Source organism: Muntiacus reevesi, chromosome 8, assembly GCF_963930625.1.
Source record: "Muntiacus reevesi chromosome 8, mMunRee1.1, whole genome shotgun sequence".
In the NCBI taxonomy this organism is placed as follows: domain Eukaryota; kingdom Metazoa; phylum Chordata; class Mammalia; order Artiodactyla; family Cervidae; genus Muntiacus; species Muntiacus reevesi.
Window position 1 is genome coordinate 45433685 of NC_089256.1, and position 18328 is coordinate 45452012.

Genomic DNA, 18328 nt, shown 5'->3' on the forward strand with positions numbered 1-18328 from the left:
GGTCTCTAAATATCTTTAAATATCCCAGGACAGATTTAGTACTGGGAGGAATGTTTTTATAGTGCTTAAATTAGTGATTTTGTTCCCTTGTAGGCAACAAATATTTTTTTAGTACCTATTATATCCCATATGCTAAGAGGCATAAAACCATAAAATTAGTGTCACTATGTTTAGCCACCTCTTTGCCTTTATATTACTCACAACATAATGTGTTGGACCCCCAAGAAAGTCAACTAAGCTTAGGACACAAGTAAATCAAGGGCACAGAGAACAACAACAACAACAACGAAAAACTCTTCTTAAAAAGATGCTGGATATTTCAAAAAGAAGCCCTAAAGTAGTTATCATAAAAAATAATCCAAACTTCACTGGAACCCCAACTCTTTAGACTTGTTTTGTATTTTTGAATTATACACAGGAGAGATATAAACTTCTTTTATTTCATAGAGCTTCTGAAGATCAAAGTCTGACCTGACATATCCCATGAAGCCATTCATGTCTTGCATATGTACTTTGATTTTTCAGTCAGACTGTGTTTTACGCTCTCTTTGTATTTTCCTCTGATAGACTGAACTATCAGAGTTCATGATGAGAGGGTAGTGAGGGGAGAGTGTGGAACCCCTGAATATGGGTCAAATGACTCAGTTTCCAGCTTCAGCTATGGTTCCCCCTTTTACTGTCTGCATCATCTCAGGAAAGACACCACTCTAAGTCGGTTTCTTCATCTGTAAAATGATCATAATACCCAGTCCACTTTCCATCAAAGTTTTTTGGAAAAGGAAATGAGATGATCTATGTGAAAGCAATTAGTAAATTTTCAAACTCTGAACAGGTGGTGATTGTTTTAAGTAGGATTCCAACATGCCTCAAATTAATCAATAAACTGCATAAAAATTGATAATGAAAATAGCTTTGCATACAGAACCCAACCACCTCAAACCCTTGGGAAAAGTTGCCAAGAAACAAAGGGTGTACAGCCTATCTATGTCAGTCACTTTAGCAATTCTTATAGAATGAGGAGTGACTGTCTAGGGTGGTAGAATGAGCCAGGAGGACCTACAGGTTCTCAGCCCTTCCCTTCTTGTGTATGAAAAGTCTCACTCAGACATCACTGTTGGCTAAAGTTTCTAATCTTTATGAGGGACTGAAAGTTTCCTTCCTCACATTGCACCCACATACTGCCTGACAAAGAAAAAGGAGCTCTAATGAAGGTCAAAGACCAAAAAGACTTCAGAAACCATGATATTAAGGAGTGAACTTTCAAGAAAGAAGAATAGACGGTCTTTTAGTAAATACTAGTGTCTTTCTCTCTTCCCTTTCATGTCTCCCTCTCCTTCTTCCTTTCCTTCCTGAGAAGCCTATGGGGGAAAAAAAAAACCCTAAAGAAAAATCCCAGGGTGAGATTGAAGGGGAAAGAGGCCTCCAGCGGGTAGTTCAATAGGTCTGCTCTTAAATGACCCTTTTCCCAGACAAGGAAGTAAAATCTGGATGTTCAAGGCTGAAACGGACATATGAGGAAAAAAAAAAAACAAGAATTAAGCTATAGTCAAGAGTGGGACTTTCAGTTTCATGCAGTGGAAAATTCAAACCAATTGGCTTAAACAAAAGCATAAGCATTAATATCTCACAATACTGAAGATCTCAGAAAGACTCCAAGTAAAACTAGACTCTTTCTTCATCTCTTTGTTCCATATCCTTTGGGGTTAGCAGTTTTCCTCCTCTGTAGCAGCTTCAGGCTCATAAAATCCTTACTTCTGCTGCTGCTGCTGCTGCTGCTAAGTCGCTTCAGTCATGTCCGACTCCGTACTTCCCAGGATTTCTTGGAAAAGTCCCAGAAACCACATTGATTAGACAGCTTGAGATCACAAGTCCATCCATGAAGTTAGGAGTGGAGTTCTCCCAAACTACTTAGACTGAGCATAAGAGGAGAGCTGGATCCCTAAAGGGCAATCAGAATGCTATTAGCAAAAGGAGGAGGAAAGAAAAGCTAAGTGGCCAAAATAAAGAGTAGCCACTACATAGACACCTCAGCTGACCATAGGACAGGTAAGTATGTGTCCTCCTGGCTCACACAAGGTCTGGTACAATTCGTCCAGGAGAGAAGACAGGAAAATAGGGTCAGAGCTCTGGGGAGGAGCAACATGTGAACATTGGCCAAAGTGTCCTGTGTGCTTGCTGTAAAGTCTCCTTTAAGCCTCAGGAACCCATGTGGTTGGGTGGGTGGGTGGGTGTTCTGCAATTTAAGATCTTTGCCATGTCTCAGTCTATCAGCAGATGGACCAACAATTATTCACTCTCATTATTAACACCTACATGGAAACATATCACCTGTACAATCTATACAGTCTAATCCTGGAATTCCACCCCCACCTTCTCTCAATTCTCTTCTAAGCCAATCTGCCTCGTACCTCCCCACAAAGCACTTACTAATTTTTGGCATAGTACTTGTACCTGAAGAGCTGTCAATTTTTGTCTCCTCTGTCATTATCCACCATGAACTTTTAACTTTTTTTCAAAATTCTCTTTCTCCTGGAAGTCTTTTCTAATTATACCCCTCACCACCACACACACACACACACACTTTCTGACCATTCTTTCTTTTTCACTTTTCTTTCTTCTTCACTTTCGCCATTTATATAGACCCAATATAATTTTCTACAGCTCTTCAGTTGATCAAAATAGATTCTTGTCAACAAAACTTCTGATTAAATAAGGTCAATCACAATTTTCTTCTTTTGTTCTTTTCTTTTCTTCTTTTCTTCTTCTTTTCTCCCCATAAAATTTATCAGTCAAGTCACATGCCTTTAAAGTAACACTAATAGGTAACTTAAGAGCACACAGCATACAATTCCCTCCACAGACACCCCCAAGGCCTCCTCTCACCACTCCTCAGCTTTCTCTTCCCTCTGACTCCTCTGCTCTCCTCTGAGCTTCATAAAAGCAGGAACTGCATCTGTACTGTTCAGCACTGTGTCCAGAACCTCTGACACCTGAATATGTGTAGAAAAAAATGAATGAATGAATAGCAATCTAGTTGATTTGACCTGACAACACAACATAGAGAGAGTCCTTTGCCGACAGTTATTCAACCCAACAACCCAGCCCTGAATCAATGACTCTGGTCAGGATATTCTAGACTCTGATTGGATGAGCTTGGGTCATATGCCCAGGACAGTCTAAACTCTGATTGAATGAGCATATTAAATTTGATTTAATTATCAAATTTGAGTGGAACATCATGTAAATAAATAGGTAAGGAACCACCTGCTTCCTTCTTTCAGGATGATTGTGCACAAGGCATGCTTCCTGCTTTCTCCCACCTTATACCAGTCACTTACTAGTCAAAAAATAGGCATGCATGGGAATTCCCTGGCAGTCCAGTGGTTAGGAGTGGATACTTTCGCTGTGAGGGCCTGGATTCAATTCCTGGTTGGGGAAATAAGATCCCATAAGCCAAGTAACACAGCCCCCAAAAAGGTATGCATGATGAAAGAATGGTGGTGATAACAGAAGTCAAATGGAATTAATCTTTCTAGGAATTGCTGGTACCATTGGGGTCTGGTGGGGAGGGGATGAATTGAGGTGAGAGCCAGAGACAGTAGAGGGGAAATAAGAAAACATGACTGAGGTTAGAGAAAGGAATTGGTCCTGGAATTCCTTACACTCAGCACAGGAAGTGGCCATGAAGCAATAGACTCTTCTTACCTATGTGAGCTGTCCCTCGTTTTTGTGAACGGAGTGCTTCATGCAGTCCATCCCATTTTCCCTCTGTGCTAAGAAGTTGTGTCATATGTACATGCTGGAAATTCTAGTTTCTAGTCTTTGGCTTAATTCAATTGACCCTTAGAGTACATACCAAGAGGTGATTCCCATTAATGCTTATAATGAGCAATAATTTGACTTTAAAATCCTTTAGAGGAAATACCCCAAAAGGCCACAAGATGGACATATTACCACATAATAGATAATACATGATAATACACACAATAGATGATACATAATAATACATAATAAGTGATGCATGGTCCGTCTTCTCAAATGCCTTTCTTGGTGTTCAGTTTTCTTTTTGACTCTGTCAGTCTCTGTATATTATCTTCTATGTTTAAGTCTTTCTTTCAGTTTTTTTTTCTTTTTCTTCCAACCCAAGGATTGAACCTGTATCTCCTGTGTCTCATGCATTGCAGACAGATTCTTTACTTGCTAAACCATCAGGGAAGCCCTCTTTATCATATTTCTCCCCAGATAAAATAATTTAGAAGCATATTACACAGAATTATAATCTCAAGTAAAATTTGTATTTTGTTTTTTAATGGAACTATTAGTTCCTTCTTTTAAAATTCTCCAAAAAAAAGTGTGTCTGTGTGGGGATTCCCCAACAGTTCAGTGGTTAGGACTCTACACTTTCACTGCTGAGGGCTAGGGTTCAATCCTTGGTCAGAGAACTAAAGTCCCAAAGCTGCGTGGCTTGGCCAAAAAGAAAATAAAAATTAAAAAATAAAATAAAATTCTAAAAGAAGAGTGTTTTCTCTGGGGGAAATATCTAAATTATTTTTTAACTTATGTTGCCTTTTTGTGAGTCAGTGATTATCACTTTAAAGATTCCCTATCATTGCTTTTAAGGGTGAAATGGTTTCCATCTCTGCCTCTGCTGATATGAAAGGTATTGATATGATCCAGAAAATCAGGTGCTTGAGTACATAACTTGCAAGTCAATATACCAGAAGAAATATTAAAGATGCCTAAAGAGATGACTTGAAGACATGACTTAGTAAACTGATAATTGATTATTAATGGACAAGGTGCAAATTTTGACTACAAAAATGCAACACTTATGTTATTTTACTTATATACCTGCTGTGAGGATGAAACACTACAGTACTGCGCAGGTCAGGATATCTGAAGTGAGGAGAAAGTAAACGATATCATCTGAATGGACCTTTAAGGATGGATAAGATGTATTGAGGGCTTCCCTGGTGGCTCAGACGGTAAAGAATATGCCTCTTATATGATATTCTATCTCTAATGATACAAAAAAATAAATCAGCAGTGACCCAGGGCTGCAAATGGGGTGAGGATTGACTTGAACATCAGGAAAGCCTTTTGGGGTGACAGTAGTGGTAGTCACACAGGCATACATATTCGCCAAGACACTTAAAATGGGTGCATTTTATCCTATGTAAGCTATATGTCAATAAAGCTGATTAAATAGGGGAAAAAAACAGAAAGTCTCCAAGGGAGGGCAGGTCATGCATAGAGATTTGAATGCCATTCAGTTTGGAACACTTCCAGTTACTGCCTCTTGTGTTGCCACAAGCATCATACATGTCTCTACCATCCCATTTTAAAATATGTCCATCTTCTCAACCTAAATTTCACATTAGTCAAATTGTTTTAGCTAGAGATAGACAACCTAATAGCTAGGCGATTTAATCTGACTCCTATACCTCTATAGGTGAGGAGGGCATGGCAACCCACTCCAGTAATCTTGCCTGGAGAATTCCATGGACAGAGGAGCCTAGTGAGCTATAGTCCGTGGTGTCGCAGAGAGTCAGACACAACTGAAGAACTTAGCACAGCACCCAGCACACCTATATAGGCAGTATATATTGTAATGTTGGAGAGTTCGGACTCTAGCACCAGACGCTGCTGCTGCTAAGTCACTTCAGTCGTGTCCGACTCTGTGTGACCCCATAGATGGCAGCCCACCAGGCTCCTCTGTCCCTGGGATTCTCCAGGTAAGAATACTGGAGTGGGTTGCCATTTCTTTCTCCAATGCAGGCATGCATGCTAAGTTGTTTCAGTTGTGTCTGACTCTGTGCAAGCACCAGACTAACTGGATTTAAATCCCATTTGCTATCTAGCAGCTTTATGGCCTTGAGTAATCACTTAATATGCCTGTGCTTCACTTTCCTCACCTTAGAAATAGAAGCCTCTATCTGAAACTTATGAGTTTGTTATGAGATGACATTAGTCAATATGCATGCAGTGCTTAAGATACTGCCTATGCATAATGAACTATTTTTTAATATATTTGGCCTTTTTATTAAAAAAGAAAGGATCATGCATTATGTAATTACTTTGAATTACTTTATTGCAGCTAAGTGAATTATTCTGGCACTCACTATATTAAGAGACTTCCATCTTGCATTTTAGATATTGATTGCTCCCTTCATCATTCTTATATGGAACAGCTGTGGTTTGGGACTTACCCTTCTCTTCAGGCAACTCCCAGCTATCACTCCAACATTGTTACACTATGGTGATTCCAACTTTCTTTTTTCCTCAAGAAAGTGGTAGGGGTTTTATAGTCAGTTTATTCCATTTTTTAATGGTTACTGAGAATTAAATTTGCCTATAACCAAGAACATAACATGCAAAATATAATATTTTACTGCACCTTTCTAAAAAGAGCACAAAAGAGGAGTGTGTAGTCCATGGGGTCACAAAGAATTGGACACTACTGGGCGACTTTACTTTCACTTTCAGAAGGTTTATCTTTTTAAATCAGAAACAAGAACTTAGGTTACATTTATACCTCAAAAGGAGAAATTGTGTTGGCCCTTAATCCCACAGTTTAATGTTAAATATTTTGCTTTTTAATATATAGGCTTAAGTTCCAATCATAAAAGCCTTATATAAACCTAATTTTTATGGTCCTCCTGCCCATTTACTCTTTAATATCACATTGGCCTTATTTTTCTCATCTATCCTCAGATCAGTGAAAACCTCATTTGGAGCACCACTTGACAAACCTAGCAGTATTGAATTAATATCTATTCTATTATGCTGGGGTTGGGAAGATTTCTTGGAGTAGGAAATGGCGACCCACTCTAGTATTCTTGCCTAGAAAATTCCATGGACAAAGGACCCTGGCAGGCTATAGTTCATGGGGTTGCAAAGAGTCAGACACAGCTTAGCAACCAAACAACAACAACAACAAAATAAATTTCTAGCCACAAAGGTCCCAGGGTGCTTTCTTTTCTGGATAAAATGTTTGCACTACTAATTCTTACTTCTGCCTGTCTTCATCTTGTGTCCTGTCTGTGGCTAGAGTTACCAGGTCTCCTTAGTAAACTCGCAGCACCAAGTATCCTGAAGGTCACCTTGGTATGAAGGTCTCTACCTGCTGCTGAATGTCCGCTCCACCAGCGAAGTCATATTTGTATAATTTAAATCTCTTTCCTTGCTTTCTTTTTTGAAGCAGCTTTTATTGAGATATAATTCATACACCATACAGTTCACCTATTAAAATGTACAAGTCAGCAGTTTTTAGTATATTCACTGAGTTGTGCAGTCATAACTGCAATCAATTTTAGAACATTTCACCATATCAAAAAGAAATCTCATTTTTCCATTCCCTTTGTATAACTGAATCACTTTGCTGTATACCTTAAACTATCACAATGCTGTTAAGCAACTATACTCTGATATAAAATAAAAAGTTAAAAAAAACAAACCTCATATCTTTTAGCTATCACTCCCTCTCACCTCATTCCCCCCATTCTTAAATTTCCACAAATTTACTTTCTGTATATTTGGACATTTCTGGACATTCATATAAATGGAGTCACAAGATATGTGGTCTTTTGCAACTGGCTTCTTTCACTTAGCATGTTTTCAAGATTCATCCATGTTGTAGCATCTATCAGTACTTTATTTATTTTTATGGCTGAATAGTATCCTCTTGTATTTTATTTATCCATTCATCTAATTGTTCGACATTAGGCTGTTTCCACTTTTTAGTTGTTATGAATGTTGCTGCTATGAACATTCATGTATGGTTATTGTGTGGACTTATGTTTTCATTTTTCTTGGGTATATACATAAGAGTGGAATTGCTGGGTTGTATGGAAACTCTATGTTTAACTTTTTGAGAACGTGCCAGACTATTTTCAAAAGTAGCTGCTTCGTTTTACATCCCCACCAGTAGTGTATGGAAGATTCTAATTTCTCTTCATTCGTATCAACACTTGTTATTACCTGATCCTATGCCTCTTGATATGAAATCTAGTCTCTTTGCCTTGACTGCTCTTTGCCTGTCAACTTTATTTCCCCTTGTTCTCTAACACTTATACAAATTTTGATAAGTTGGTCTCTTCACTGCCCCCATAATACTTTGTTTGTCCTTGTTGTGCCCACTGTCTTTAACACCTTCCTTTCCTTTGTCTTTACCACTCCAAATTTCTACCATGCCTCAAGCCTGCATTAAGCCCTTTCTAATGTCCATCTCCCCTGAATTCCTCTGTGCTCAGAGTTGATTCCCATAAGTTAGGCATTAACTATATTTTATCTTGAACTGTTGGCTCTACCATCCAACATGTCTTATATCTTATCACTCTAATCCATATGTAAACTCCTTGAGAACTTTACTACTACATCCTGTACTATGACAGCCCAATTCAAATCACACAGTAGATATTCTATAAATGTTTGTTTGTTGATTGATTCTAAGAGTATAAAAATATAACCTTGAATTTACAATGGGTTTTTAATTGACATGTAACTTCATTTTTAATATTTATTTTATTTATTGTTTATTTATTTGGTTGCACCAGGTCTTAGTCGCAGCATGTAGGATCTTTTAGCCGTGGCATGCAAACTCTGGTTGCAGCGTATGTGATCTAGTTCCCTCACCAGGGGTCGAACCCAGGCCCTCTGCATTGGGAGCACAGAGTCTTAGCCATTGGACCACCAGGAAAGCCCCAACAATGAGTTTTTTAATCAAAATGTTTTTAATGATTTTGATTGGTTCCCTTTTCTTTTAAGGTAGGATATACTAGAAGTCACTAGCCTATGCCAACAGCAATACAGAATAATTATAGACAGTGATGATCTTTGAGTCACTTTTCTGTCCAGTCTGATTAATGTGGAAGATGACCATTTAATTGTGAAATGATCTTATTCCAGTTCCCCTTTCAGTTCACTCACTGTTGCAGGAGTTTCTTGGAGAGAAGCTGTAGACTGAGAAAAGTAGAGGAGGAGCTTATTGTCTAGAGAATAAGAACCAAGGAATTGAAATTTGCATAGGCAAAAGAAAATGTATGCTAAATAATCTATCTTACTGTTGCATATGCCTTTTAAAGTATTCTTCAAACAAGAATGATGCTTTTAAAAAACATATTTAATGAGGAAATGTTTCTGACAAATACTTGCCATTGATGCTCTCAACAATTCATATTGGAGTCAAGAGGGTGTAGTAGAAAAGCACAAGTTTAAATCACAGCTGGAGAACTTTCTAGCTTATGACTTTGATGAGTTTCTTGACCTCTCCCTGCCTCAATTTCCTCATCTATAAAATGAAGATATTAATAGTCCCTATCCATAGATGTGTTATGAGGGTCAGATGAGATGATGTGTACAAAGCATTAGTACGATGCCTGGCAGAAAGGAAGTGTAAATGAGAAGTAGTCCCCTCTCTCTTCACTCTTCTTACCTTTTATGCAGATCAGGGCAAAGATAGAGTTAGCATGACATGTGGAAAGGATATGACACGGATAAAATATTTGCACTGACAGGTAGTGGTAGATACATGGGACCAAAGTATGGAGGCTTTGGAAGGTACCTAGAGAAGTTTGAAGCATGTTTCATCTAAACCATGGACGATCCCCACTAGGAAGTAGAGGAGGCATGGTTATAGAATGGAGAAGGGTGGGCTGGTCATGTCAGAAAAGTTCCAGAGTACGTGGGAAGAATGAGGTTCTGAGTGCTACAAGAGGGGTCAGTCTTATAGAGCAGAAGGAATGCATGTTCCTCGAAGAGAAGGAGATGTGTCAGGACATCTGGGCAGAAACAAAAGGATGTACCCCACTGTGTACAGGTCATCTCGAGAGCAGAGGGGCCAAAGGAGGAGAGTTGGCGATATCTAATATAGGAAAGGAGCAGGTCTGTGGCACCACCTCTCTGAGGACTGCTGTAAGGGCTCAGTAAAAATGAAGGGAAAATGTAAGACTGGTGATCATTGAGGAAGGTTTGGGAGAACATCCTTAGTAGGATTCATTCTCCATCTTTTTTTTCTTTCTTTTTTTTTTTGAGGATAACTCGGCGGCTCTGACTGCAGAACAAAGGAACCAGGCAGTAGGGAGTGAGGGATCCCCATCCCCCATAAGCCTGGGGCAAAAATCAGAGCAGCCAACTTCCACCAGGGCAGCAATGAGAGCACTAAAGGGGTCACCACACGCACAGCATGTGACTGAAGCGCCCAGGTGCTATGTCTGTACACACATGCGGCCGGCCACATTCTCTGTCCCCACACTCACCCCAGGGCTGTTTATGAGCAAGCTCAGGTGGCTCCTTTTCTTTATTTAATTTTCCTTACAGTAAATGTTGGCTTTAAAATACAGTCAAATACAGATATACATTGTTTTAAAAAGCTGTGTCATCTCAGGAGTGGAGTAGAACATGAAAGCTGCCCTTCCCTCATCACACACATGGATAACAGGGCCCAAACTTTTCTTGGTGTCAGATTAGATGCTGGTTTTTCAGGTACCTTGAAAGTTATGCTAAACAGAAGGGGTACTTCTAAATGTATTCCTAGGGCCACCACAGCATAGAACAGAAAGAAATCGAAACTAGAACTTGGAGATTCCTGCAGTCTCTAGGGCCCAGTCCTCTCGTCCTGCCAGTGAGGAAACACACTCAGAGCCAGAGAGTGAGAAAGCCCTGTGAGTCACGAGGCACAGTGTAAGTGAGCACCCCTACTCTCACCGTCTGGACTGTGTATGTTTCGCTCTCTCTCGGTGCCTCAGTGACCTCCTGGCAGCGGGCAGTTCCCACATGAGAGATAAGCTGCTGAGTGCCCACTGCTTCCTCTCGACCCAAGTCAGGGGTGCACAGAAAGCAAAGGCAGGAGCCTAACGCTGCTGCCGTGGAGCAGAGCCCCTACACGTGCAGGCTTGCAGCACTTCCTAGTTGTGTGCCTGGGACCAGATACTTCCTGTTTCCTCAGTTTCTCCATCAATAAAATGGGAGTGCATGCACGCTCAGTCGTGTCTGACTCATTGCAACCCTATGGACTGTAGCCCCACCCCCCACCCCCCACCCACCCCAGGCCCTTCTGTCCCTGGGATTTCCCAGGCAAGAATACTGGCATGGGTTGCCATTTCCTCCTCCAGGGGATATTCCCCACCCAGGGATTGAACCGGAGTCTCCTGCTTTGCAGGCAGATTCTTTACTGCTGAGCCACTGGGGAAGTCCAAAAATGAGAGTTAATAGTACTATTTGTTGTGGAGATTAGACAACAAATATAAAGCATTCAGCATTGTGCTTCAAAGGTAATAAAATGACTAGTAAGGTTTGGTGATTATTATCATTACTTTTTTGTACAAGGGCTTTGTGACTCATAACACCCTGCAAAAAGTAAAGGACTGGCCATGACTATAACAGTGATGGCCAAGGCTCTGCTCATAGCCTTCTTTCTTTCCTCCTTCCACCCTTCTCTCTGTGAACTTTGGCAGCAGGGCACTTCCACAGAAGCCATAGCTTAGAGAAAGATGGTGCAGAGCGTAAGAGTGCTACTCTTTCAAAATCCCATCTCAGAAGACACCAGGGATGGCTCTGGCTTACAACCCTTTCCCTCCTGGGTACCACCAGATGATGGTGCACTTGTAAAAGCCTTGATTTGGCCAGTTCCATGGTAAGATGTATTCCTCTTCTTTTCCTGACTTCAAGAAAATGTTTCCTACCCCTGTTGTTGGGCTGACCAAAAAACTGGGGTTTCATTGGGGTTTTTCCGTCACATCTTATGAAAAACCCAAATGAACTTTTTGGACCATCTGACACAATTCGCATACAAAATAAAGCTCATGGCTTACCAAGGCTGCCACTAACACATCTAAGTACCTTAATATAAATTACAAAAAGGTCCCTCTCCCTCAAGTCATGTCCCTTCTACATTGTTTGAACAAGATAGTTTACTGTCCTTGTGCAGTGCTCAACCTACATAACCACATGTGGCAGCCCTGTGACTTGTATTCAGAATATTCATCTCTGTTCTTTAGGTCCTGAAACACCTGCGGCACCTAAATTTTACCAGCAATATGGGGGAGCAAGTAACTTTTGATGAATGTGGAGACCTGGCAGGGAACTATTCCATCATCAATTGGCACCTCTCCCCAGAGGACGGCTCCATAGTATTTAAGGAAGTTGGATATTACAATGTCTATGCCAAGAAAGGAGAGAGACTCTTCATCAATGATGAAAAAATCCTGTGGAGTGGATTCTCAAGGGAGGTATGTGCTGTCCATCAGGATACTAGATGCCTCCACCACAGGAAGAAACTGCACTGGGCTTTGGGAGGGCCTTGGGCTTTGCCACTGGACTTCCAGAATCACGAGTCCACTTCCATCAGTTCACTAACTGCGTTATCAGGATTCCCTGTGAAATCCATGAGTGTTAGTGTCCAGAAGAGATTGCTCAAAACTGGAGCCCCATGCTTATTGTATTGAAACAATCTTATTCTTTACCAATCTGACTCCATGGCTAATAATAGTTTCTTTGGCTAAAACTTTCCCCCAACCAGAGCAAAATATTTAAGCAAACACAAGCATCACTCAAGACAGAGCATGGGTAATTCACACAGAGGTAGCTCCCTGTTATCCAAAATAACTTAGGACTCACCTATAAATCAAAAGGACAATTTATTCTCCTCCTATGGGAGACCTGTAGCAAATAGGAGGATGCTTGTGACTGTGATCACGGCCTCCTTCAATGAGTATCACTTCATCTACAAGCCTGATTAATAACCAGAGGTACATTACTCCCAGTGAATATGCACTTAAGGAAAAGATACATGACAGGTTGAAATAATAATCATTCTACAATGGTTGTGTCCTAGAATATAATACGTTCTAAGGACCCAGATCCTCTGTAAGAACAAACCCTGGACCAGGCATCCTCTCTAACTTCCAAAAAGCCTGGATGAGAACTGCTACATTTTTCTTTGCATTTGCCTTTCTATTATTGGAGTAGGAAATGGCAGCCCACTCCAGTATTCTTGCCTGGAAAATCCCATGGAAAGAGGAGGCTGGTGAGCTACAGTCTATGCAGTCGCAAAGATTCAGACACAACTGAGGGACTAATACTTTCTATTATCACCTTTGAGTATCTTGGACCACTTTTTATGACATGACCAAAAATTCAACTTCATCTTTTTACCAAATAATTCTTAGGTTAATGGGTTTCTGCTGAGATACTACAATTTCATTGTTTCTCAATTTAAAGGATAAGTTACCCACAAGAAGTTCTCCTATAGATAGCAAATCTCATCCACAGTGTGCAAGTCTTTTTAGTTTTTACCTCAGAGAATGAATTCTCAATTATAAACATGTCATGACCCTTTTTCAGACAGAGCTTTGGGGATTCCAAAGGGTATGTTCCTCTGTTCACTAACTATACTCTTGTCTAAATTATCACAACTATCAATTGACTACAGTCTAAACTGATCAGCTATATTATTTATTATCTGTTCCCTGCTGTTGTTGACTCATCCAGGTTATATTTTACCTATGTTGATGCACACAGGTGTCTCTAATTGGTATAGATTGAACCATTGTTATTTTGTTATTTTGAGGTTTTTGCCACTCACAGCCTAACAGAAGCCAAGAAGGAAAGCTACTAAACTCATTTTAAAAGGCTAACATAATCTTAACATCAAAAACAGGCAATAACAGTACAAGAAAAGACAATTATAGGTCAATTTATAAACATAGATGTGGTCACGTCCTAAGTAAAATATCAACAAAGTTTAACCAGCAATGTATAAAATACATACCGTGATCCAGTAGAGTTTGCAGTGAATTTACAGGCACATAATAATAGCAAATATTTCAGTGTTCATAGATGTAGCTTATCCTTTCCTTCCTTCAAACCAGGGTCCTGAGAGTCTCAATGATCATCAGATCTGGTATCGCTACTTCTATTTCTCTTTCATTAGAAAATATTGCTGATCATCTGTTCAAGTGTTTTTAAATTCCTTGTCAAGCCAGTTATTTCTTTTTTACTGGAAACAATGATAATTATTTTACTGCTTTCCATGTGTTTAACTTTGTAAGATGTCTCCAGTTCAAGCAAGTAGTGGGAAGGGGGACAGTCTTCTTAAAGAGATGTTTTTAAAATAGTATGAGCCCTACCCTGTATCAAGGGTTATTCAAGGCTTTGTAACTGGGGCTACAAAAATGAAGACGTGCTCCCTAATTCAAGAAATGTATGCTTTGTTCAAAATATACTTCATTCTTGTATTTACTATCTCTGATACACATAGACTGTCAGGTAGTAAATACCTAATAAGTACTCAGTTACCTGGCATGATCAAAGATTGAGATGGAAGCAGGACTTCTGAATGGTGAAACAATGGTAGATTGGGCAAAATTGTCAAAAACAATCATTTAAGAAGCTAGAAATCAACCAATAGCATACATCAAAAGGTGATGCTTTTTTGGTGCTTTTTTTTTTTTAAGAAAAACTAATCAAACTCAGCTAACAGTGGCAGTCTATGGCATTTTAGCCCAGGGCTGCTCTCCAGTTATTTCTAATGTAGACAAGCATGTTATCTGCATTATTATTATTAAAAATAACAAGTTTTTTTTTAGTGCTTTCTAATATGTTTGCCCATATTTTTCTTGTTCCACTAACTAGGAACTCTGGTGTAATATATAATAATAGTGGTGATACTGAGCACCTTTATTTTAAATAAGCACCCTTATTTATTTTAAATTAAATAATATTGTGTCATATGTTTATGCTAAGAATTTGGGGATTTTTTTTCAAGGTAAAGATATTTCTTCCTACTCTCATTAAGTTTTTTTCTAATTTTTTAAAAATTTATTTTGTAATTGAAGGATCATTGCTTTACAGAATTTTGTTTTCAGTCCAACATCATTAAGTTTTTTATCACTGCTGCTGCTGCTAAATCACTTCAGTCATGTCCCACACTGTGTGACCCCATATACGGCAGCCCACCAGGCTCCCCCATCCCTGGGATTCTCCAGGCAAGAATACTGGAGTGGGTTGCCATTTCCTTCTCCAATGCATGAAAGTGAAAAGTGAAAGTGAAGTCGCTCAGTCATGTCGGACTCTTCGCGACCCCATTTTTATCACTAGTTTGTGTTAAACTTCATCAAATATTTTTTCATCCATTGATGACCATGTTTTTCTGTGTTAATTTATTATTACAGTGAGTGACACAGAATTTCTAGTATTAAACTTGCTTGCATTCCTGGCAGAAACTCAGCATGATCATGGTGTATTTTATTTTTCATGCCCTTTGAGTTTGTCTGTTATTTTAGTACTTTTCATCTGTTTTCAAGTAGTAGAAAGTAGTTGTACTCTTTCCAGATCCTTTCAGAGTCCTTACCCTTTGCATGTATCTCCAGGATTTCTATACATTTTTATTTCCAATAATCAGAACTTGATATTCTTTTTCAGAGACTGCCTGCAGGCTAATGGAACCCATTTTGCCTATAGGCTCAGAGAGGCAAAGGAGAACCTCAGAAGAGCCTAGGAATTTACATTTCCCTTCCCCTCTGAGTGCTGTAGAAATGTGAAAGCCCTAGCCCTTTTCTTCAGGTCAGGACAGCATTGGGGCCTAACCTGCAGTCCAGAGCTCCCCCGGGGGATGGGGTATAAGTCAGAGGGACTTTGCTCAGGATCATAGCCTTGCTTTTTCTCCTGCCTCCTATGTCCCACTTCCTCCATTATCTTCCTGATTCCTTTGGGAGAACTTTCCTTATAAATCACTTGGACACAAATCCTAAACTCAGCTCTACTTCTGAAGACAACTTAATAAGTGAGATGAGGCTTCATACTGTCCTTGTCTTATTTTAGAATTAATGTTATTATACTGGGCTTACAAGAATTAGTTGGAAGGTGCTTCTTTAAGAATATATATATTTTCCTGATCTCTGCTAGAGTTTGTATAAGATTGCTCTGTTCCTTGAAAGTTTAGTATTATTTGCTTTTGATGAATAAGGATGATGGTCATCTCAGGTATTACTATGTGGTGGGGAGGAAGTAAGTGGAACGAGGAGCATATAGTTAGATGTAGGTTATTATCCTGGTCCTAGTTTCTGTTTTGGGTGGTAGTCATTAAAAGTGAGGGGCTTCCTAGGTGGCTCAGTGGTAAAAGAACCCACCTGCCAATGCAGGAGATACCGGTTCAATCCCTGGGTCGGGAAGATCCCCTGGAGGAGGAGATGGCAATCCACTACAGTATTCTTGCCTGGAGAACCCCATGGACAGAGGGGACTGGCAAGCTGTAGTCCACAGGATCACAAAGAATCAGACATGACTGAGTGACTGAGCATGCACACACACATTACAAATGACTAGCCAAAAGTGGCTCAAACATGAACAAGCAATAATAGTTTAAGGATTATGATTAATCAAACTCTGTGCACCTGAAGTCCATTAAAGAAATAAATTAAATAAAAACTATGTTATCTGAAGTTAATGTAGCTATTGCAGCTTTCTTTTGGTTAGTAATCACCTGGTATAGTTTTCTGATCCATTTACTTTCGCCTCTTCCATGCCTGTCAGGCCTACCTCACTGAGTTGTTGCATCTCAGAAATCACCCTGTAAAACGTAAAAGAAAATTGAAGGAATTACATTTTACTACAAAGTTCAAAGTCTCATTTTCAAATGTCCCCTTGTCTCAGCATTTCCCCTTGTGGCTCTCCCTCTGGGTGTAGGTCCATGTCCCTGTGTCCTGTAGTTTGTCTCAAACTTTTAGTTCTATGAAAAGTAAACAGATGTCTTTTTCTGGGACTTGTAGAGGATGGAAGGGAAGGCTATTTAGGGAGGATTTTGTTACTGCGTAGACTCCCAGCAATTAATCTTCCTCGAATTCCACTGAAGGGGGGGGTGTGTGTGTGTGTGTGTGTGTGTGTGTGTGTGTGTGTGTGTGTGTGTGTGTGTGTGTGTGTGTGTGTGTGTGTGTGTGTGTGTGTGTGTGTGTGTGTGTGTGTGTGTGTGTGTGTGTGTGTGTGTGTGTGTGTGTGTGTGTGTGTGTGTGTGTGTGTGTGTGTGTGTGTGTGTGTGTGTGTGTGTGTGTGTGTGTGTGTGTGTGGCAGCCCCTCACTGTTGTGATCTCTCCCCTCCAGGTGCCTTTCTCCAACTGCAGCCGAGACTGCCTGCCAGGGACCAGGAAGGGCATCATCGAGGGGGAGCCCACGTGCTGCTTTGAGTGCGTGGAGTGTCCGGATGGAGAGTACAGCGACGAGACAGGTATTGCAGCAGCCCCGGCACGCGGCAGAGCCCCCTTCACTCTGGGCCCCAGGGCTCAGCAAGGTCCCTGGAAGGGCGGGGCTGAGACGGTGCTGAGCATGCTTTCTCATTTAACACGGTGCGTCTCAGCGTCACACTGGGCTGCACGCTGAGGGGGATAGAATCGGAACATTAGGTATCTCTGCAATACCGTAAAAGTTTACAAACACATCTGTTGCACATCTTTCTCTTAGGTCGATACTGCACTCCAGTATTGTTTTTCTTTTCTTAGAGCTCAGTGATCCTGAATAGACAAAGTTGTGAATGTTCCAGGCTCCAGAGTTAATAGGTCACAATAGATTGTCTACAGAGTGCCTGGCACTGGACTTACTATCTTATTTATATTTCTCCTATGCCTCAGTTTCTTAATCTATAAAGTGAGAATAATAATAAACCTATCTTACAGAGTTTGGGGGATTAAATTAGATAAAACTGGTAAAACAAATGATAAGTTATAGAGAAATATTTGATTGGCATATTGGAAGCACTCTATAAATACTAAATATAATTTTTTTCTCATTATTATTAACTCATTTCATCCTCACTACCATGATGGAGTTATTATTGCTTCCATTTCACCGATGAGGAAACTGACACTTAGAATGGTTAAGGAGCCTGACCAAAGTCACACAGATAATAAGTGGCAGGGCCAGGATTCGCATCCAGATCTCTGCCTGCAAAGCCCATGCTCCTTTCACTCCCCAAAACTGCACACTGACCAAGACACAGCAGAGGCATAGTAAACATTTGTTGGTCAAATGAGTCTGCAGCCACCCTCACTAGAAAGCCATTGATGTGGCGTGAGGAAGGCATAGGTCAGAATCGAGGAATACTTAGCCGTGATCTAAGAGGCTGCTCTGGCGTGTCTACAAAGCCCATCCTTATGTCCAAAATAAGTCAGACTGAGTGTGAATCACTGTGAAAATTGGTGGACAGTGCCAGACCACCAGTGTGCAGGGCAGCCACCTGTCCGGCAAGACTGATCATTCTGCGCTTGCTGAATGATGGTTTGTACATCATCAAGTAGTGTTAAAGGAAGCAAATAGCCCTCCTAGAGTTTGGGATTGACCT

At 40.3% G+C, this 18328-nt stretch overlaps 1 protein-coding gene across 3 annotated transcripts in view; it reads left to right on the forward strand.

Moving 5' to 3' along the window:
* CASR (calcium sensing receptor) overlaps positions 1–18328 on the forward strand; it is a 79882-nt gene that overhangs the window by 57934 nt on the left and 3620 nt on the right. For all 3 annotated transcript variants that reach the window (XM_065942470.1, XM_065942471.1, XM_065942469.1), the window contains exons 5-6: positions 11997–12227; positions 17095–17218. In XM_065942470.1, coding sequence (XP_065798542.1) covers positions 11997–12227; positions 17095–17218 — 355 coding nt within the window. The remainder of the gene's footprint in view (positions 1–11996; positions 12228–17094; positions 17219–18328) is intronic.